The 23,720-nt window shown below is 37.7% G+C and overlaps 2 protein-coding genes across 4 annotated transcripts in view; one reads left to right on the top strand and one right to left on the bottom strand.

Annotated features, from left to right (window-relative positions):
• The first annotated feature begins 67 nt into the window (after nt 1–67).
• Nucleotides 68–3,507, top strand: LOC100743702 (ATP-dependent RNA helicase DDX24). Of its 3 annotated transcripts, XM_012383648.3 has the most exons (10): nt 68–190; nt 362–567; nt 685–1,443; nt 1,528–1,673; nt 1,784–2,076; nt 2,148–2,370; nt 2,423–2,534; nt 2,686–2,803; nt 2,882–3,059; nt 3,143–3,440. In XM_012383648.3, exons 2-10 carry the CDS (start codon nt 382–384, stop codon nt 3,438–3,440), a joined length of 2,313 nt encoding a protein of 770 aa, XP_012239071.1. In that variant the 5' UTR covers nt 68–190; nt 362–381. The 3 variants fall into 3 exon arrangements, with proteins under 3 accessions (XP_012239071.1, XP_033175694.1, XP_012239072.1); XM_033319803.1 differs by having other exon boundaries at nt 130–567; nt 2,298–2,370; nt 3,143–3,507; XM_012383649.2 differs by lacking the exon at nt 68–190 and having other exon boundaries at nt 382–567; nt 3,143–3,507.
• The window catches only part of LOC100741098, a 25,629-nt gene continuing 5,339 nt past the window's right edge, over nt 3,431–23,720 (bottom strand). Inside the window, exons 3-6 of the mRNA XM_003488114.4 lie at nt 8,348–8,491; nt 5,781–6,082; nt 5,219–5,475; nt 3,431–4,615 (exon numbers count right to left, since the gene is read on the bottom strand). Coding sequence (XP_003488162.1) covers nt 3,865–4,615; nt 5,219–5,475; nt 5,781–6,082; nt 8,348–8,491 — 1,454 coding nt within the window. The 3' untranslated portion in view covers nt 3,431–3,864. The remainder of the gene's footprint in view (nt 4,616–5,218; nt 5,476–5,780; nt 6,083–8,347; nt 8,492–23,720) is intronic.

Raw genomic sequence — 23,720 nt, 5'->3', positions numbered from 1 at the left:
GAATGAGCAATAAGCGGACGGCCCAGGACGGATGTAGTAGTTGGCTTATGAAACAGGTGCTTACGTGCGCCGCGCCCTCTTCTGACTGCAGGATGCAAGCTCTATTACTCTGTCACCCTTTCTGTTGTCTGCCGCCAGAAGTGATCAGCTAGAACCAGTATCCAGAATAGAGAACGAGCATTATACACGTGTATGTATGTACCTATATACATAGTATCAGATAACATGTACTGTATACATATATGTATATAGTATTGTTGTGTCCAGTGAGTTAAACACTCGACTCTCCACGTGTTTTATGGTTATGTACATTTGAGAATAGTATTGCTACCATTCATTAATTATTATTTATTAATTATAGAGAGCGTTAGTGTCATAGCTATGCCAAAAAAGAGACACGATAATTTAAGTGGGTGGAAACCACTGAAATTGGAAGGTTCTATATTTACTGGTAATGTTGAAGATTTGATTGGCATTGAGGAACTAACTGATTACAAATTAACAAAAGAAAATAACAAGACAAAGATCTTAATCCACAATGTGGAAACTAGTAGCAAAGAAGTTAAGGTAAATTATAAATTATATTTTCCAATAATATTGCCATTTTAAACTAATATGATAATACTTATTATCATTAAGAGCGAAACTTTGGTATATTTCTGTATTTTATTATTTATTCTCTAGGTATCACCAAAGCGTAAACATTCCCATGTATGGGTAGAAAATGACATAGTTGCTAATGAACCATTATTAAAAAAAGCTAAGAAGACAAAATCTCCAGAAAAGAAGTTAGAAGGAGGAAATGCTAAAAAGATACCAAAATGTCTGTCTTCAAAAAATGGTTTAGATATTGGTCCTAATAATAACAATCAATTTTCTAATGATTGCAATAAGGATAAAAATGATGTATATGACATTGATGCCCAACGATGGTATATGTTAGGTGTACCCACTCCTGTAATAAAGGCATTAAAAGACCAACAATTTCATGAACCAACTGCTATTCAAGCATTAACTTTGCCACCAGCAATATTGGGACATAGAGATATACTAGGTGCAGCTGAAACAGGCAGTGGAAAAACATTGGCATTTGGAATTCCAATTATAAATGGTATTTTGGAATTAAAAAATAAGCAATCCCAACAATCAGACATGGAATTTGGGAAAGAAATAACTGGAATTACTAAGAACAAAGGCTGGATTTGTTCTGAAAATGAAATGGTGGAAAATGATAATAGCTCATCTGAATCTGATTGTGAAGAACATATTGAAGGTCTTAATAAAAATGGTATAGGTTGTGTACGTGTAATTAATAATGTAAAAATGAGCAAAACACAGAATTATACGAAGCCATTGTATGCATTAATATTGACACCAACTCGTGAATTAGCTATTCAAATTAAGGATCACCTAACTAAAGCAGTCAAATATACAGACATTAAAGTAACTGTTTTGATAAGTACTATTAATTAGTAAGTCTTGAGAATTGTTTAAATACTCATTATATTAAGTACTGATATTATTTAGGTAGCTGTAGTATTAGGAGGAATGGCTGCAGTTAAACAAGAAAGAATATTAAGTAAGGGACCTGAGATTGTAATTGCAACACCTGGTAGATTATGGGAATTGATACAACAAGGTAATCCACATCTTAGTAAAGTGGATTCCATTAAGTAAGTTTTTTCCTCTTTATTAAATAGTTTCATAATTATCTGCAATGTTATGAAAATAATGTATTTTCATTACACATTTCACTTTATACATATTATGCAATATAAAATAGGTATTTGGCTATTGACGAAACAGATAGAATGTTAGAGAAGGGACATTTCCAAGAATTGCAGCAACTATTGGAAAAAATAAATATGAATGAAAAAAAAATGGAAGAAAGGCAAACATTTGTATTTTCTGCTACATTAACTATGGTGCATGATATACCAGAGTATTTGGAAAAGAAAAAAAGGAAGCATACTAAAAGCAAGATACAAAAGCTTACACCTGCTCAAAAATTACAAAAGATTATGGAACTAGTAGGAATAAAGAACCCAAAAATTATTGATGTTACAAAAAAATCAGGTTGCAAACTTTTTTGTTATGTATTTGAAAGATAATGAATTTAGCGTAATATAACTAAAATTATTCATCAGGTACCGCAACTAATTTGACAGAATGTAGAATAGCATGTACAATAGATCATAAAGATTACTATCTTTATTACTTCCTAAAAAGATACGCTGGTAGAACATTGGTATTCTGTAATAGTATTGGTTGTGTAAAACGCTTAGCTACTCTTTTAGGGATACTTGATTGTAAACCTTTACCATTACACGCAAGTATGCAGCAGAGACAACGATTAAAAAATTTAGAAAGGTAAATTTTCTTTAATACACATACAACTTCGAGATACATAATAAGGAATTAGATTTCAGGCTGATGAAAACGGATTGTTAATAGCTACTGATGTAGCTGCAAGAGGTTTGGATATTCCAAATGTTGAGCATGTAATACATTATCAAGTTCCTAGAACAAGTGAGGTATGTGTCAATGGATATAAAGTAAATTAGCGTTAGTTAAACGCAACATTACGGCGTAATATAGATAAAATAATCGCTTGCATCACATTATAATATATCTGATTAAAATACAAGTTTTTCTCTTAATTTTGTACTTGTAATTATTATTTAGAGTTATGTACACAGAAGTGGAAGAACAGCAAGAGCACAAAAAGATGGTATAACAGTTCTTATGATGGAACCATCTGAAAAGGAATATTATAGTAAATTGTGTAAAACACTTGGTCGTAGTAAGTGAATAAACTAAACAATGATATACTGTTTGATAATTTGAACTTTTAATATGAATACAATCTTTTTATATCTAGCGGAAGATTTACCTATGTTTCCTGTAGTAGATAGATTGCTAATTGCAACTAAAGAGAGAGTTGAGATTGCCCGAGAAATTGATAAGTTGGAATTAAAATGTCGTAGAGATAATTCAAAAAAAGGTTGGTTACGTAAAGCAGTTGAAGAAATGGATTTGGTTTTAGAGGAGGACGAAGAGTAAGATATAATTTAGTTAAAAGCATCAATAATGATTGTTACTATATCTTTTATTCTATGACAAAAACGATCTTATTTCTCAGAAATTTAGCAGCGGAAATGGAAGAAACGGCAACCCTAAAGTATCAGTTAAAAAAAAAGAAGCATCAATTGGCATCGCTTATGTCGAAAATGTTATTTCCAAAAGGATTTTCTGGAAAGTATCCTGATGTTAATATTGAGTATAAATTAAACGATGACAATCAGAAAGCCATTGATGTAATGAAAAAGGTTATAGAAGAAATTCCAAAGAAGAAGAAAGAAAGAAATAAAAAGCCTCATATAAAAAGAAGTTCTTTTAAAACCAAGATTCTAAGAAAAAAAAATAGAAATAAAGTATAATATGAATTATTTTATTAAAATAAAAGGGAATGAATTGTAAATAAAGATGTCATACACTTTTCTCATATATTTGTTTTATTTTGTACATCTTATCTTTCTTGCAGTAAAACAAATTTTAAGAAAAATTGGTCAGGTATTCTTTGTACATAAAACATCAATTTCGATTAATTTCTTTTCTTCTTAGAAAAAAATTGAGCTTTTTATTCTTAAAATTTTATTTGTTTTCGTTACTAGTGTTAGTACGTATGGCAAACATATGTACCTGCAATTATTACGATTTCTTGAATATTACATATTATTTCGTAGTGCTTTTTTTATAATATGATACAGTTTCAATTTCTAATGGTACGTTGATTAAAATAATCAACGGGTTCTCGATCATCAAACACAGCCGGTTAGCTTATAACAGTAAAATTCTTCATTTTTAGAATATCGTGTTGTAAATAACTTCGTCTTCCGTGCTGATAATCGAATCAATTTGATTGTTCGTTACCATAGAGTTTGCGTATCTACTGTCATCGCCAATCTTGTTTGGCAGAGCTGTGGACGAATCACGACCTTTAACAATAATTTTGATCCTAGCCATCACATGACTTCCGGGACACTTCTCGACCTGCGCAGCCGCATTCTCGCAAATTTCTGCATAAATGTCATCAGCTTTGGTCCTGGTTAACTTGGGAAGGGATGGCACTGGTGTAAGACTATCTCTAACACGAGAATAATTGGGCTGTAATTCAACATTTGCCGGCATTTCTAAAACACTGGTGGACGCTGATCTTTGTACAGGTTGCTTGGAAGAGTTCGAATGACTCGGATGGGAGGTAGTTTCTGGCTCCAAACTGGAGTAACGCTCTTGACACCTCATCGCAATTTCTGGTTTCACTGCAAACGTAAACGAAGCCGATTTTTTTGCAGGATTTCTGCTACGACCACCTTGGGCGAATTTTGAAATTCGATCTAGAAATCCATTCCGACAATTTTGTCTAGTTTGACTTTTCTCCCTAACGGTGCTCTTTTTTAACTGTTCCAGTCCGTCTTTCAAGCTTTGTAGAATTGGCTTCGTTTCCGGTTTCGGCTTGATTTTCTTCAAATGCATCTCTTTAAGATTTTCACCGACTGGATGCAGTTTCAGAGGTGCCACTCTTGGTTCCGTTGCACGATCTCCGACAGCCCGGCTAAAGTGGAAGAACAGGTTAAGCCACATAGAATATATATTTACAAATGTTTTGCATCCTTTGAATATCGCGGTAATACGGGACGTTGTACGGTATATTATTTTCTAACAGTGATTGCATATATTGTATTTTTACCTATCAGTACATGTACGTGCGCATATTGTACATGAAATCGATCTTTGCTTGATACATCGGTCTAGAAACAATCGACTTATAAAAAATTGATATTGCAATCTATGAATAAAATAAAATATGAAGTTAATTACATTATAATAAAGAAATTCATTAAGCAGGTGTGCATTAATAATAGTCCATAATTAATATTCTGCTTGAGTCTTTGGCCAATCAATTAAATTGCAAACAACTAGATTTAAACAACGGAAATAGTAATATCATAAATCAAATTGTGCGTACATGACACATTTATATTCTGCGTTAACATGTATTTATTCTTTGAATAATTCAAATAATTTTATATCTGATTAATTAATAATGAGAATGCGCTTAATTTTTCGTGCATCTTATTGTTAGCAGTTTGAAAAAATAATATACCATAAACCTGCATAGTATAAATAATCGATAATCAATGTAAAATTAATTTACCTGCAGGCAGATAATAATCGTTGCATTTTCGGCGATGCCAAAAGTCTAGCTTCTGACGGATAACCTAGTCGAGCTCTTCTTACTCTTGGCGCTCCATTTCCGGTTACAACTAATTCAAGCATTTCAGGATTGTGAACTGGTCTTTCCGGTACGATGCATCCTAAAACAATTGGCCCTCGAGTCGAACTTTCCAGTTGCATTAAACCGCCATATTCCCTTGGCAATGGTACAGGTAGTGGACCGGCTATCAAACGGACCTGAAAATGGCAAAATCTTTAAGTATGTAATTCAGTAACAAGCGGCAATAGTAAGACGAATTTAATTTTAATATCATTATTAATTCATTGGTCTTTATATTAATATTAATGGTATTATTTGTGTTATAGTACTTACTCGCTGATTATTTATATACTTCAAGCATTATATTTTTAATAAGTTTACAAATTTCTGTAAATATTTAAATATACAAGATCTCGTAGTAGATACGGGGGACAAAACACTATCAAAGGAAAGCAACGATGGAAAGAAACACGAATGGAAGAAAACAATGGAATAAACTTACCCTGAGAGGCAATGGTCTTCTCGCAAGGTGATGCACTTTGTATAATACTGCATCGCTTCCGGTATCGATACTTCCATTCTGACATATAGCATAAAATTCGCCTCTTGCTGATAAGGGAGCAAATACTTCCCGACCGTGTGGATCCAAACACTGAGCGTACTGATCCTTTTCGGAAGAGCTGCCGGAAATTCCGAAGGAAACCGTACTACATTTCCTTGTGTCTTGAAAAACAGCTATTAATCGTAGAATTTCCCCAGCTCTGATCGTGGTTTTTGTGTAATGAGCTCTTAAATTGCCATTTTCTGCAAATAAATAAAGAACTTTTAATTACAAAGTTTTTGGTGCTTAAGAAATTACAGAGACGAAATTGAGATACAAGAGAAGTATAAAATCATTAATTTAATGCGAATAAAAAAAAATATGGAAATGTAAGTGCAAAATAAAACTATAAAAATAATAAAAGAAATAATTTTTACGATGGTTAGTGTTCGATATGATTTTATATACACAAATCTTGCAAACAATTTTTTAAAAGTAATTAATTATTAAGAAGTTAATAATCATATTAATCGTCAATTATTAATTTGTTCATTCTTTTTCTATTAATCACAATACGTGTCAACTTTTGAAATATAAAACAATCTCCTCTACAGTGCTCTTTTGATTGCACAAAATTTTTGTTGATAGAGATTATTAATAACAATATGTATAATTAAATAATATATAATAATAACCATAGTAATGTGATTCAATGTAATCTACGAGTAATAATAATTAATCTTAGTGTATATAATATGTATATACATGTCAGTATTATCATAAAAAGCAATAGTTCATAAAAATAAGCATATAGATAATACATATTTCTATATTATATCGTAAAATATAGCTTTATTTCATACTAAAAAATATTGTATTTAATTATACATATGTACATCTTTTATTCATCAGTGAATTTTATATATTTAATTAAATTAAAGTAGTGAACGAATATTTCTTTTCTAATACATTCATCTTGCATATCCACCTCTTAAATGTATTTACTTTTTTTTGTATGAAATATGGTTTGTTTACTGCTGAATTCGTCGATTCAAACGTGCTCGACTTGCCGCCGTGTTGACATCCCCACCACTACGGAACATGTAAGACGAAGTTGCCGCGCGGAGCGATATTCGGATGTCAATGATTGTAGTGTTAAGACGTATTAATTGATTTCGTGTGATTTATTATGTGTATTATTCTCATTTACATATTCTGCTATTTTGCCGTCTTCCTATGCTACTTCAGGTTTGTCTAATTAACGCACTTTCATTTATTAATATTATTGAATATTATTACAATATGAAATAACCTCTTACGCCTTCTTTTTTCAGACGTGAGCAAGATCATCGTCCCTCTTTCCTAATCCAGTGGAGTTTCTTCAAAAACCACCAAAGTAAGTTCATTATCTCAATAAATAATTGAAATCGGCGATATACATGAAAGATTATTGAATTTGTCCTGAGAAGTACTCTCAGAGGTACTAACGTTAAGAATATTTTTGACCTACCTATTAATTTTCGATGACAATACAATTTCTTGTTTAATGGAAAATATAATATAGTACCTCTTAGAATTAATGTCGACAATTTTAAGTGTATGACAAAGACAGAGACTTTAATGCTCACGCGGTATGCCTCTTATATCACTGCTTTGCGTATTTTCGTCGTTACATACACACAACATAACACATAACACAACATAATGCACGCACGCGCACGCACGCACACGCACGCACGCACGCACGCACACACACACGCGAGCACACACACATGCACACACACGCACACACATGCACACACACGCGCACACACGCGCGCGCGCGCGCGCGCACACACACACACACACACACACACGCACGCACGCACGCACACACACACATATGTATTCTATTTACCGCATTTAACTTTCTGCTACCGTTTGGAACGTATAATTTGCGCATTCCCCATATTTCTCTTTTTACCAGATCAGGATACGAACATTGATATTTATATGCATTTAGGTCAAGAACGTTGCTGCTTGTCATTACGATATTACATTCATGTGTGTCATTATTTCTCTTTTTTTTCTCCTTTCTCTGTGTTTTGTTTTCTTTGCCTTCTCTGCCACTTTTTTGTACGCTATTGATTCACTTTACTCTCTTCGTTCGCGTTTAACTTCTTTCTTTTTATACTAAGATTATCTCCTATTTTCTTCTCCATTTACGCTACATTTTATATCCTGTTAGACTGAATTTTTTGCTCTTTTGTCTTAAATATTTAATAGACCTTCTTACGTTTTCAACGTATTGTTATTTAACACTCTTATCGCCATTTTCTTCGTTTCTTCCATTTTCATTTTCGTACTCTCGCTCCACATGCTTAATTACATTTCCAAAGAGATACTAACGAACGGATACGAACGCGACATTCCAAGTAGTTAATTTATACAATTAACGAGTTATCTCAAAGAATGATGCGTATGTGTAATAGAAGAACGAATTTAGAGCTTAGTACGTATTTTATACGTTTCACAATATTTTCACTTACCCATTTTCGAGTGGGTCAGAATATATGCCCTTAAAGGTGCAGCCAAAAGAAACGCTGGTACCCCTGCTCGTACTAAGGAATCGACTCTTCTGTAGACTCTTGCACTACCCGTTGTATTGTTGCCAGATATCACAGAAAACCATCCTGAAATTGAAGAGAATGAAAGTTCATTTTTGTACGTGTTTGTATAATTGTGAAAATAATAAATCTTACGTTCGTTGTCTTTCGACAAAACTATCTTATACTGAATCATATTCGGTTGAAAAAACTGAAAATTGCAAAGAGAATTGCAAGGGGAATGTCGTCAGACCGTATACTTCCTATGATAATATTTCAGGGGAGAGGTTTGTGTAGAAGCATTAGGCGTGTAGGATAATACTTTCTACGATTGAATGCAAATTTCACTGCTCAATTGCTTCGAGAGTAATGATATTCAGACACGGGAACGACCATTGATGATTGTTCGTAATGTGCCAATGTAATTTATTAATAAGAGAACTGACATTTACGTTTCATTATTCTTGGATATTTTTTCCATACGCTTGCAGATTAATTCTTCTATGTCTTATAAAGATACTAAACTTTGATATTTTCCTTTGCATTTCACTTTAATATTCAGATCGCTTAAATCGTAGCTCTTCTATCGTCACTATAAAAAATGTTTCGAGGTTGAGTGGCAGAACTTTTTTCCTTGGAAAAATTTCTTAAATATATCGTTCACCAGGCTGCATTATGAATAATGGATGATGCAGCGGGTAGCAATAATGTCAGTAATGAAATAGTAGACTAAATTAGTTTCTACAAAGTAGAGGAATCATCCTAGTTTGTAACATATATTTTACATAAAATTATCGAGTCAAAGTAACTGCAAATTGTGAACGAATATTCAAATAATTATGGATAGAAACTAGGAGTATTGGTAAAAATGACACGAGAAAATTAGAAATTGTACACAACATTTATACAAAATCATAGGTACGTTTATTTTATCCATTCAATGGAACAAAGTATTTAGAGAGGGTTTATTTCTTTTAAAGTTAGGTGATTTTTTTCGATATTCGTTTTTTTTCGTATAACAGTTAGATGAAACAGTAATGTGCGAAACGTAGAGAATCAGCATTTACTTACATGCGCGATAAAAGCTTTATCCAAGATTTATGAAGATTATGCTAATGAAATGAGGCAATCTGGCTCGGTGATGCAGCTTAAATTACGAGCGTATAATTTCAAGCACAAAGAGAATGTTGAAGTAAATATGAATGTAAATAATATTCGATCAAAGTTGATATAACTACGACTAGTGGATAAATGGAAACGTAACAAACTAAAGAAACAATAATATTTTATTGATAATGGCAGAGTTTGCAAAATGTATATCCATAACGACACGATAACTATCGATTTTGTAAACAACGTTGAATGTACTATTTCCTCAGTTTTAATTATATTTCTTATTAGACAAATTTTCTTCGTTCTCTCTGCATCGTACAATTGCTCCAATTTTTACAATGAAAAGCATTGGCAAAATAAGATAGTCACGCTCCATTTGAATAGATTTGCAAGTATACGTATAACGATGATTGCAAGTAGAAGCAAAGTAGTACGCTGATCGAACAAGCTTAATTCGCGGAGTTACACGAGTCGAACGTTTTCCATCTACTTTTACGGGCAAGTATGTATTACATACTGGCGGGACACAAAGTGTCTGGCAAAAATTGAGTTTTCACGTTATGTTTAGCGGTGGTCGGTACGTTGTTGCCTGCTTGGGCTGATATATTCGCGCAGCTGATCCGGCCCATAAATCAGTCAGGGCATTTTCAGATATCGCCCTGGACGAACAGATTTACGTTCAGGTTTGGCGCGCGTAAAAACGGCCGGCCGTATTAGCAGTCGTTTCGTACGAGTACTCAATTACCCTGCCTCTTACAAAGTCGTGCGTGGACAGTATAAGTTACGGGACACTAAACAAAATATCTTGCAGCTCACCGTTTCGTGACGTTAACGGGCTTTGTTTCGCAGTATATTACGTGCAAGTAATTCGCGCGTTATATCGGTCGAACGAAAGGACGCCATCGCCATGGAGGCACTGAATTATATTACACCCTCATGCGCGCGAGCACGCTCTTCTTGGGTTCGCGATAGCGCGTGAACGTGTACCAGACGAGGATTTCTACTACCCTGTCGCTGTATACCGAACTGTGCACGGGTATAAAACGGCTCCGGTGTACTGTACGATGGGTAAGGAGAAACGTGAGAAGAAATACAACAAGACGCTTTTAAATTATAGTTAACCGCGTTGGTGAATACGGTGTGTGGCCTCGTATCATCCGCTAACCGATATGCGTTATGCATATAAAATTATCTCGCGTTGTTATTACAGCCGCTGCGAGTTACGCCGGCGATTCGGGTAATTATGATACAGTTTAACCGAACCTAAAATGTTGCCAGAGAGATCGCTGTCTTTTGATTTCTGCCGGCGTTCAACTTGGGGGAAAGGAATCGATGCGCGCGCGCGCTTCTGCTGGGCAATTAGCGAATGCCTCGCGTAATTTCCAATGGAACACGCCGGAAACCGTTCGGTTTTCTTCTAGCTATAATTGGTCGCATTCCTTGGTGCTGCACTTACGAGAGCCGCCGACCACGGAATGTGACAGATTATTGCGTTTTCTTTTCATTTATTCTTTGGGACAATACACTTTTTTCTACCTTTTTTTTCTATTACGAACTGACGTGCTAAAGTTTAACGCGTTCGAATAGTTCGAACGTTAGTTTTAAGTTAACCCTCGTCGCATTTGCATAGAAAGGCATTTTGAATAGAGGGAGAACATCCTTCGAAGCTCGTGAAAGACAAATAGATTTTTAGTCTGCTTTGTGATCGTCGTAATAGAATCCTTTGTTCTTAAAACGGACGTAGAGATACGTATTTAACAAACGGTTACCCAGATCGATGGGTATACACGTTCTATTTAAGTGATTTCAATTGTGGAAGTATTTAATATTGCGTATAATATTGGCTTTCGTAATGCGCTCGCAATTGACGTTTATAGCTTGTAAAGTAAGACCGCGGAAACCAATAATTAGCAAGGATATGGCATACAATCAGACTTATGGATGTACATATTTATACATAGTGTTAATTATCTTTGTGGAAATACATAATATTTTATAGTATCTATAAAAGTAGATATCCACACATATATGCAACGATCGTTTGGACAGGGGAGCGCAGTAACGGAACGCAAAACAATTTTATTCCTAAAGTAATAAACATTTTTCCCCGTTTACTCGATGCATCGTCGAAGTAACTTGGGTTTGCGTGTTTCTTCACCGCGTTTCTTCCTTGTTGGGCAGGATTGTTTTCCTGTGACTGTGACTCGATTGCGACCGTTCCTTCTCTTCAGGCCTTTTACCTGATGCTGAGCACCGTTCGTTTTGTTTCTCGTTTCGATTTGTCCCCTTGGCTGATCTAGGAATCGACCGCAACGATCCGACAAAGAAACGAAATATCGACTGCCCTTCCTGGTATTGCCGCGGTCCACGGCATTATCCGTGTTTTGCCTCGTTTTCTCCGTCTTGGCGCAAGATCGAAGTTGCCGTTATGTCATTCGTAACGGGCTTCCATGCTACGTCTTCGGGAACTGGTGCTCGCGCGACGTTAGCTACGTTCGAATCGGTGGGTGTGCGCAACTTACGTACGATTTACAGGCAAACGGCAATTTTACGCTTTCCGCGTTTCGTATTTTCCATTTCGTTTTGTGGATCGTAAGTAACACGCGTAATACACCGTTCTAGTATCGTTGTTAATTTACGAACTTCTACGGGGAGTAACGTACTCCGCTTCGATGGAGGAGTTACGTGGAACCGTGCGCCATTCGGCCTGTAAAATAAAATTACGACCCTCTAAATTCTAACGAGAGTTCCGTGGCGTCGTTCGTTCGGAATCACGTTGACGCGAACCTTTGAATCGTTATGGGGTTACGTTGTAAATTAAATCGTTTTACTCCGTTTACTTCGTTTTACGTACGTTATATCAACCACGGAATCAAAAATTCTCTGCCAATTTTTATCAAAATTGAAATATTTCCAATCGTCGAGGTATCGTTCGATATCAACGCCAGAGAGCGGAGATATCTTCCTTTGATTCAGGTCGCAATAATATCATCGAGTAGAAGGTATCTCAGCATCCCCTTATCCAAGCCTACTTAGAAACGTAGGTTACCTGTTGGAGTCCCCGGTGGAGGCGGGGAAAAAGCTGGCCTAGAGACTTGAAATAAATCGGGGATTCGCGTTCCGTCGTGTTCGCGGTCGGTGGTCTTCCGAAGAAGGACGAAAGGATGTAGCCATTTAGTAGGAAGGAAATACACGGCGGCGTGTTTCGGTTTGGCGGCAAAAAGCGTTCGAAAGTTGGACGACGATAGAATAGACGCGCGCCCCGCGGCGGTAATAGCAGCGATCCGCAGCAACGGGGACACGGTAGCCGAGTGGTCGGCTGATCGAAGGTCGGCTGGTTCTTTTGGTCGTCGCTAATTGATTTAAGAATGCCGCTACGATGCGAATGCACGCATGCTGCGCGTCGAATCCGGCCTTTAAGGACCGTGTGCTCGCGAGTGAGCGCACCAGCGCAGCGTAGCGCGCCACTGCACTGCCTTCGTCCGCTGATCGTTCGTCCTGGAATGCCACCACGGCTATCCCAGACGACCCTAGCCACGGGGAGATCTGAATCTTTGGCCCATCTTCTTCTTCCTTCTTTCTTCCCTTGTAATTGTTGTGCAGTTTGTTTTTGATACGGCTACGTGAACACGAAGAACGCATTTGGACAATGGGGTCCTTTTCGGAATCGGAGACACGCGCTGCGAGTCGAGACTATTTATCGAGGTAAATGAATTCAAGGATAAAGGTCTTTTTCGATATTGGCGATAGTTCGGGTGGAAGCGCGACTATTCGCCCTGCTGACTAATTAATTTCTTCTGTAGAGGAAATATTCCCTAGGTAAAATAGGTTGAAGGAAATTTCAACGGATAGAAATCGAACGTGATCGTTCTCGAGTGTGCACAGTCGGCACGGAATAATACTAAACTCGGGAGTGTTCACTCCGGAAAAGAAACATTGCAAACGCGTACTTCTCGTAATCAACGGAGAATTGCACAAGCGAGCTTCCTCCACTTTCCATTTCCACGCCCGCATCCGACATAGTTAACGCGACTCGGCTGTTTGTGTTGCATTCAGATTACAATCGAAGAGATCGTCGTATCCGTTGGAAAAATCCAATGGAAAGCCAACTCGAACGAGGGAAAAGAGGAGTCGCACGAACCCGGTAGCAGTTGCTTTCGTTCGCATCGACTTCCTTGACTTCTTAATTATGCTACGCTATCACGCGGTTACGCAATTAATGATGTAATTACATAGCTTTTCGATTAATTATTCAAGGAGAATAATGTTCCCTCTGAGAAAGCACTCGGAACAGCCGTGTCAAAGTCATTGTCAGCGTAGTCCACGATAATGCTTCGCTTTTTGTTCGGCGATTCCGCATTCATTAATCGGGCAGATCGTTTCCGGAAATGTTATATACAAAGCTGTTTATACGGCTGTTAAACTGTTTCGATCGATAGCGTCGGTCAAAGTAAAAGTTAGTACGAAATTTTTAATGGCCAGTAATAATAAGTGACGCGAATACATACGCGAATACATACATATGTATGTTTTAATTGCTGAATAATTCGATGATTGGTGATAAAGTAATGTAAGTATGATTTTTAAGGAGTAAACGAACAGTTTTATAACGCGTAACACGATTCACTCTCGTTTCTGTGATAAATTAAAAACATTACACGAAAGATCATAAGTCTAACTGACTCACTTTGTCTACATTTTTATTGCACGTTCGCTCGAGTAATCAGAAGTGACACATTAGCGGTCCACGCGTGGTACGAGGCGATGCATTGCAAAACAGTGCGCATTGCAGAACCATTTACAGCACGTGTCGAGGTTCAACTTTCAAAACGCGGGTGTTGAATAAAGCTATGTGTCGTGCAACCTCCCCTTTTCTAGGAACTGGACTGAAGTAGCGAATGGACTGGAGAATAGCGAAGGAACCATGCTTAAGGTTGTTACCCCTCGAGGAACCAGATGTTCGCGTGATCCAGGTGCGCCTACAAGGTCCACGTCACATTGTAACGCTCTTCAGGAATTAATTCTGACTGGGATTTTTCCTCGGCTCGTGAAAGGAGCCCTCCCTTTTCAATGAAATCGACTATGATCCACGCGATTCCGGATGCTATCTTCTCTTTGGGATCGGATACTTTTAAACGTCTCGGCATGCCCATGCACTGGAATGCTTTCACGTCGAGTTTGCCTTTGGTTCTAACGATTAGCGTCGCTCCCTTTTTGCGATATTCGGCCTCGAGATATCCGTTTATCGGGAGAAGCTCGTAGAAATTGTCGAGGCAACGTTGTTCAAACACGTTGATTGTATTTGCAACTGTTCGTCCTAAATGTTTGGCTCAAAGTTTTATATCTCTAAATTCAATTTTGCCTCAGAGAAAATAAATTACCGTATAAGCTACGTTAGTTTTAGAAAGACTGAGGTTAATACGTACGTATTGTCGCGTTTAAGAAAATTGTCCATTTGAAACTTCAAAAACGTTTTCAAACTTAAATAGGGAGAAAATAAAGATTTATTTACGAGCAACTCGATACCAATGCGGTGGAATCGAAACATCCTGCAATTAAAACCCATATCATCGTCGTTAATCATCAATGCACCGTAAGATCTATATTTCTTGGTGCACAGTACCGTAAGATTCGTACTACTTCATGATACGTAAGATGCGCCGTAAAATCGATACATCTTGATACGTTACGTGTCTTCCTGATTTCATAATGTTACCGATTTTTCGTAATTTCACGATATTCAACCGGATCCTCGTGATATTTCATATTTGCCGTGCTTACCTTTCAACGCCTGTCATTTACTTCTTGTCAAAGGACCATCGTGTTTCGCCAGAATGCCGGTTGTAATTCGAAATAGTTTCTTCGAAACCATTTCTACATCTCCGTCGCTGATAGATTTCCAGAGAACGTTAGGCCTCTTTTACGCCAGCGACAGTGATCGTTGCACGCTCTTACCGTTAGGGAATAACGTTGCACAACAATATTATCGCAGTTTTTTTGTCCTTAAGCATTTCCTAGTAGTATCTTAAAACAAATAACGATATAGGCCGAAAGAAATCGATCCAAGATACGTAAATTTTACTATCGTCATTGTAAATAACTTGGCTCGTCATGATCGAATATTTTCTCCGACGGTTGGAAAAAAATCGATCGGCGATGCAACAACATATACTGGTTTATATACTACACGTAGTTTACGCATTAATCACGGCAGAAAGTGCTTAAACCAGTGAATAAGCCTGAGATGATAATTACACACATATGGGAAGGTGGCGCGACTAAACGTCTTTTACATGGGGCAAACGAGTTAGTACTTCCTCATCGAATAACTTTTTAATTATGTGGGATCTCGATTACGCTTTCACACGCAATTTCGTGAAACGATTGTAAAACATCGACGATGATAATTATTTCGATCGACCGATAATGTTACTCGTTATTTCAAGGTACGGAACACTATGTATTTCGCAATGTTATGGTCAGTGAGCAACGATCTCTTGTCGGCGTGAACATGGCATTACGAGCCTTTCAAAATAAAAGCTATTTTTCCAGGAATAAGAAATGAGTCGATAATTTCAGCAGGAAATATGCAATTGTAATGGCAGTAACATTGTGATCGTTCCAATGATTAGAGAAGGGAATGATATACACGAACAATGATTCGATCCTGGCAACCTTTATTCGTTCGAAGCTTACCTTTTCTAGATTCTACCTTTTCAAAGAAATTGGACGGTTCACCGTAGACAGACGAATCGAAAGAAAGAGAATGGTTCCTTGCTCCCTCATCGTCGTCCATTTCTGTGGGTTCGCGAAATCCATATACGGCTATGTCTAGGATATAATGACTGTTATTTAAAAATCGAGGGAATAGCTATCGTCGAAGCCACGATCGGTAAAATAACTTTGCTCGTATAGAACGATGTTTAGAAAACTTACGAGAGACTGTAATAACGTATTGGATATTTTTCTGGCCATGGCTTTGTTCTAACCTGTGCAACGGCTTCGATAAATGCACGTAGCCGACAAGATATTCGAGCTTTGATATTCAGAAATATGAAACATGTTTTACCAAGATCGCTCTGTGTTATAGAAGCATCTACGACAAACTGCAAAATAACAAATAAATTTACGTTTTGATTAGCGCAGTAAATTCCTTTATCGAAGCGAACTTTTTGATAAATATAATGATCATTGACCGATCAAGCCACGATTATGCTATGGGAAGGAATGAATAATTCGTATAATTCCTATAATTATAATTCTTTTTTTCAAAAAGTTGTAAAATATTATTAGAATACCGTCTTAATGAATATTTCGTTTAGAATTATCACGTATCCGGTGAGTTCTACAAGCAGTTTGTAAGCTATTTTCTCGTGTTGTTCCTATCCGGTTTTCTATTCCAAGATAAGTAACGGAGAATTCATTTCTAATCAACTAACTTGTGCTCGCTTTTCGATTCTCGATTGTGTTGAATGGCTAGGTCCATTGTAGTAGAGAAAACTAGCTTGATTTGCAGTCAAGCGAACAAAGCCGTAGAGCGTAGACCTTGCAGTGGACAGGTTAAATTGGCGTGACTTGTGGTCGCAGAACTCTTCCCTTCGCGCTTTAGCCTGTTTCGAAGGTCTGCCTTTCGACAAAGGTTCAAATACAAATTTTTCCACGTCTGACCGCACGGTTCTGGAAGATCTGCTACTTTCGCAAACAACCAGAACTAGAAAGACACGCGTTTTACGCCCGTGAAACGGTACAACAAAGTAACTTGATCCTTATCTTCGGCTTACAGTTTCATTTGTATCACGTTCAGTTACCTTTCTCTAGGCTATTCAACGTGACATTTATTCGGAAATAAGATAGTTTTCCTTTTTTAAATATACGCACGAGGCCAGAATTCCCACAACGAGGAAAGATCAAGCTGAGAGCATGTGATCTCGGTTCGTTAACCTGTGTGTTACTAGTATCATTTATCGATAAATATGTAAATACATATAATAAATGTGTAAATAACGTGTATCGTTAAAACCGAACGTCGATCAATGGCTTATCAATTTAAAGTTTCCCCCTTTTCATATTTTAACGTATAAATATTATATTGTACCGCTCCTTTATACGACAAAAACTTAGATTACTTCCTTTAATATCTTGATCAAGCGAGTATTCGAGTCTCGATAAGCATCTGCTATGTTAATGATAAAAGAGAAGGATTATAAGGATTACAAATTATCGCTGGACCATTTTAGTTTCGCTTTTTTCCTACTTAAAATCGACGTAATTTCCGCAACTGTTGAATTACTAAAGTTGATTACTTTCAATGAAAAGAATATCAAATTTTATACTCCTCTTCGATTCATCCTTTGACCGAACATGTTCCGAAAAACGAGTTTCGATTTATGTAAGAAGCTTCTGCTGCGTCACTTTTTATGCATTTTATCTACACTTCTCGATTAACGAAGATAGAACAGATAGCCGTAACGAGATATACGCCTTTAGACGTTTCATTTTTTTCGAGTTACTCTGGTTAGAATTAACTTGTAATTAAGGGTAGCGGTTAAACGCGATAATGGCTTATGATTATCGTATCCCTTCTCGTGCATGTTCTCAAAATGCTTACAGTCCACTTCTCATGCACGTTGTTCGCGTATGAATTTAAGCGGACGTATCAAAGTAAGTAAGAGATTGTCGAGAAAGAGTAGACCTGTGCCACTTTTCCATTAAACCTCTCAAATAATATCGAGTATCTTATGCGATGGGAATGTACGATTCGGTAGGTTTTTAATTCCTTATATAATCCTAGATTCGTGGATCAACCATGTGGGAAAACGTGTATTGTTCGGGCGAAACGATCGTAAGACGTTTGAGAAAATGTTAGCGCAGGAACAAACGAGAATGGAGGAGACTCGCAACGACCTTCCGTAATCATATTTAATTCGCCAGAAATTTCCAGGCCAGGGGTCATTCGAAAGTCCCATTGTTGTAGTTTATTGAACCTGTTGCTGTATCACTTATAATGTTCGCAAATGGAGCACATTTGCGAAGCGGTTTATTAATCAAAACCTTTAAATCAACGTGACTTGAGGCTACGGAATTCTTAGAGGCGGCGTGTATTAAGCGGCGGTATGAAGAATTTAAGGCACATGTTATTCTTCTTTAACTAAAAATACCGATGCAACTTTTTCCCTTGTATTTCAATTTTGCTTTCCGCTTGTACATGGAATCTGTTGAAAGATCCGTATAGGAACAGGTTGTCCAACGGATCGTTATTCTTACCATCCACATGGTTTCCCCATATCCGTGGAATGTAAATTTCATGACAGGAGCGCGGCCGATGATTTTCGATGTTGCAAAAAGCGTGGAGCACGAAGGGGAGTTAAAGCATTCTTGGTGGAGAAGCATTTGAGCAGCGTCGCGAGCACAAGGGGGGAAAAAATGGAAGGAGCCGAAGGTCTCCTGATGAGAGGGACGAGGCCGTCGACCCCGGTGCAGAGCTGGAGGTTTACACGCCTAATAAATTACTGTAAACTGGAGCCTGGAGTCGTAGCCGAGGGTTTGCACGAATAGTAGTTAAGTGAGCCGGTGATTTGTGCGATATCGTCCATCGTCGCTATCAGCCCCTGGAATCGGATGCACGGTTGAATCTTCCCTAGTAATTTTATCCCGGTTGAAGGTTCAAGTTCCCTCGACGTAGATTCCATTTCCCCCTTACTACCGATTCCGAAGCGAGGATCGAGGCAACGGTCGTCTATAGTCTATGGAATCTATGGGACGGAGGCTTCGTTCGATAGTCGAGGAGAGGGGAGGGGTAGGGTTGGAATTGCCTCGGTGCATCGATGCATTGTCGTTTTTCTCATCCGCTGAAATTAAAATCGATACACCGTTCGTCCTTGTTGATCGGCGTGGAGCTTCGAGACCGCGCGCGCCATTACAATTTCATAAGCAGCTTCCACGGGTAGAGAGGCAGCACCGGTGTACCAGGATATTCCTACTCTCATCGGAGTTTGATGCACCCTCCCGGACTTGAGATACGTTCCGGAGACCGCGACGCCCCTTTTTGTCCGTCTCAAATGTCTTCATTTCGTTCCCCTGGTTACGCCGCGTGTCCATAGGAAAAACCTAGAAAAAATCCTCGCCGCTTTTTGCACGCTGTCGTAAGCTGATTACGATGATTTATGGTGAACGCGAAGCATGCTTTCGGTGCAGGCTTCGTAGTGGATTATTTCTTGCATCCAATCCCCAACTTTTTCCCTCCCTGTTGCTTTCTCGTCAGCACTTTGCGGTCTATATTGGACGGCCAGCTGGACGTTTCGTAATTCCTTTATTTTTGCAGGAAAATTTGGACAAGCTTTCATCATATTGTGACATATTTTATCGATGACAAACATATATCGGTAAAAAGCGTAGAAAGGACATTTTTTTTTTATAACGAATACCCTTCTGAAATGTTTTCTGCGACATCGACTAAAATATCGAGACGATCATGATCGTAATTACAATTAGAATGAAATCGATGTCATTGAAGACAATAGACATAAAGATAAAGTTGCGTTTCTTTTAGAAATTATCGGGAAGGCTAATGATAATTTACAAGTGTTCTATAAAATGAATCAATGCGGCGAATAAAATCGTATTAATGATAGGAGCTTTATAAAGTTGCAGTAAAATTTGAAGACTCAATTATTTTCACTTCCTTTAATTGGACATGATTGGTGTTTATACGCGGTTTACAAATGGTAGTATGCAAAAAGCTTGTATATTGACTTCTAATTATTTTACGAGTCATCTCATTCTACTGTCATAAACTACTTTTCAGGTTTTATCTTGGCTACATTCTCCGTCGTTTTATGACACAACGCGCAAAATAATAAACTTTCTTCACAACCATATTCCTAATTAGCAGCCATTCGTTTCTTATGAACGGCCTCTGTTATTTTACTAGCATCGTTAGATAAAAGTTGTAACGCATTTAAGATTCAGCTTACGCTCGTTTTTTTCAACTTGCTCGCGAATGAAAGTAAAATAGATCCTATAAAGAAAGTATAAAATAGGGAATAGAACGAAGCTAATTTTAATAATTGGCCAATGAACGCTAACGCGAATCCCCTTTTTACGCGTTTTTCCATTATTCAATTTTCTTCTCCTATAATCTACCTTTAACGGGTAAATCAAATTTCATTCAATTTGCATTTTACCGTAAACGGGTAAAGCGACGTACGATATATATCGTAAAAGACACGGTATAGATATAACATTTTTTTTTTTAATAAGAAAGCGATTTTAAGATCGAGCGATACATTAGCGTACGTTATCGGTATTTTAACTTTCGATTACGATTTTGGATCGAACGTAGTCCGAGTTCTTCGACTAGGAACTTATTAAATATGTGACATCGTTTAAATGGATCTCTTCCTGATGTACGTTAAATATTTAGCTGAAAGAAACAACTCGTACAACTGGTTTATTTAACTAATATCGCAAACAAGACGAAAAACTTGTTCAAAAAGATCCCGCAGCAGCAATGAGACTAACTGAAATACACGTTCTAATATAACGACACCCTAGTGTATCATTAAGCGTGAGGAATTACTACCTTCAAACGCATCGTTAAATAGCACGTGAATAGTATTTACATAATGGTATTTTTATAACGTTTAACCTAACTATATACTATAATAATTTATAATCTGATAGCTACCTAGCTAATAATGGAAAAAAATTCAACATAAATTGCAAACCGCGTGGGCTGTCAGTCGAGTCGCCCAGTGAGTCAGTTTTCCCTAAGAGTTTCATTCTACTGTACTTTCTACGGTTGTGGCATTCGACCTTCTATATTTCATCATTTTCCAGCGTCATTTCGCCATTCTTTCATCAGGAATGGGATTCTCTTAAAACAAGATCGATAGATTCGTCAGGGTTTACGTTCCACTTTAAACTAATTAAGGCAGAATGAGAAAATTTCTCCGGAGTACTCGACTGTAATAATCAAACTATCCTGTTCGGTAAGGATCGTTACCGAGCAACCTTGACGTGGAAAAATCGATTCGTAGCGTTTCAGTAACAAGGTTTCGAAGGATCGTCCGAGCGAATAACGCATAACTGACTGTAAATACTGTAATTCGATTCGATTGCCGTAGCAGCGTGTACCGATCGTGCATTTCATGCACGTGCGTTGGACAAATGGGATTAGTCGGGTGACGAAAGTGTCCGCTCGGAACGGAACCGATCGTGCCGCTTGAAATTCCACGATGACGCAGAAGGAAAAGTGGTGGCCGGTGGAACAGTTAGCCGGGACCGCGAGCACAGCTCTGTTCGCCATGGCACCTGAGAATTTCTTGCTGCACGCGAATCACAAAGAGTCTTTGCTGGCTGATTGACCTGACGCGAGATCGATTCGCCTAATGAAGCCACCTGGTTAGAACGAAACGCGATTCCGATTCTCCCATTTAAAGAGATCCGTCTTCTTCAGTTCTCTATGGAGAGAAATCAATTTCGTCGAGGAATTTCAATATATCGTAAATCAATATAAACGTTCTCTTCGATTAAATTCGATAAAAATACTTAGCTAATGCTAACCGCAGGAATTATCCGGATTTTCTTTTTATAGAATATCGATAAAGAAATATTTGTTTCTTTATTTTTTTTTTTAAGTAAATGGTTCGTACTTTCCATTTGATAAACCATTCGGTCACATAATGTCACGGCATCGCAATACTATGAACTGCATCGTGTACAGTACCCTGTTAAATGATCGGAGAAGGACGAATGGAAGCATGGTTGTCACGTGGGCATAGGTCGAGTTTTTATCATGCTCACGGGGCTCATCGTGAATTGTGCCGCACTTATAGCGAATTCGTAGGCGTTAAATAATGTTTCCTTAGTCAATTTATTGTTAGTGCCGGTTCGATATAACCTGTGCTGGCCAGCACGAACCGCATATTTACGATCGGACGGTAAAGCTCGCTTAGGCGTGTGCGTTGCGCTATTTGTTACGATAAATTGGAGCAGACCAATTTGTCTGGAACTCTCGGTTCCACGGAATGATCATCCTTATTGTCGACGATAACGATCCTTCGTTGAAATAATTTACCGTATCGGTATAGAAGTCCCGAGACAATATGGAAGAGCGTTTTTCCTCTCGTGGCACCCGTCTAGAGCGATAATTTATCGTTTTTAAGAAAATGTATTACGTCTTTTGCGGCGTATCTCGTACGTGTACGTTGAAATTTTCATGGTCGTCAGAAGGTTAGGCAACGTGATTCGGTTCTGTATTAAAATTCTGTAAGCGTCTACTATTCTAATCAACGATTAAGCTCGATAATATCACGTAACAATTATGCTGTATAATAAATCGCAATTACTTTATGCGAAATGCGATATATTATTCGGTATAATATACAAAATCCAATCCGTCAGATCGAACTAGATTTTAGATCTCAGCGTTCGGTTCATAATACGAGATGAATCTTTCAAATTGTGCTCTTCCATCGTCTCATTAGTGAACGACATTTATACACATGCATCAACGTTTACTCCAGATGGAAAGGTCAGTGTAGAGCCAAGCGTAATTTCTCGATTATGTTTTAAAGAACTGGAAACAGTGATTCATTGACGGATCGTTGGAAACGTGGGCCGAACACGGTCGGCGTCAATAGTAAAAGTGTGGCAATCGGCGTAGCAATTTTCCCCGATGAATCAACGATCTCCGCACGCGACGCACATACATAAAAACGAAATTCGTAGCTGATTTCTTCGACGCTTGACGTCACCGTCGTTGCAACCTCCTTTCGTCGCGGCCAGCAATCGACAGGTTAATCCGTTAGGCGTCGCTTCAATAACTCTGTCGTGTTGCAACTATCGAGTAACAAGGCAGGTATGCTAACCACCATGCCCACTGCCCACTCGTGACGTTTTCATTAGATCGTCCGAAGAGGTCGAGGACGGATAATCGCTTTCGACTGAGGTTAAAATAGTCTTGAAATCGTTTGGACGTACGCGTATATGATTATTCCAATAAACGCGTTATCTCGACATTTTTGTAAAAATGTTTTTATTTACAGGCGAATGTAGAAAATAAGAGAGATATATTATTTATGGTACGACCCGATAAATATACTTGCAACTCTACGCGCGATTAAAGCAACAAGGAAAAAGAAACAGCAGGGTAAAGAATCGATTTATTTCACGATCATTTTTTTTTTTTTTTTTTTTTTTT

This window comes from Bombus impatiens, unplaced genomic scaffold (genome assembly GCF_000188095.3).
Source record: "Bombus impatiens unplaced genomic scaffold, BIMP_2.2 scf_0217, whole genome shotgun sequence".
Lineage (NCBI taxonomy): Eukaryota > Metazoa > Arthropoda > Insecta > Hymenoptera > Apidae > Bombus > Bombus impatiens.
The sequence above is the reverse complement of the archived record's forward strand: the minus strand, read 5'-3'. Positions and strand labels throughout refer to the sequence as shown.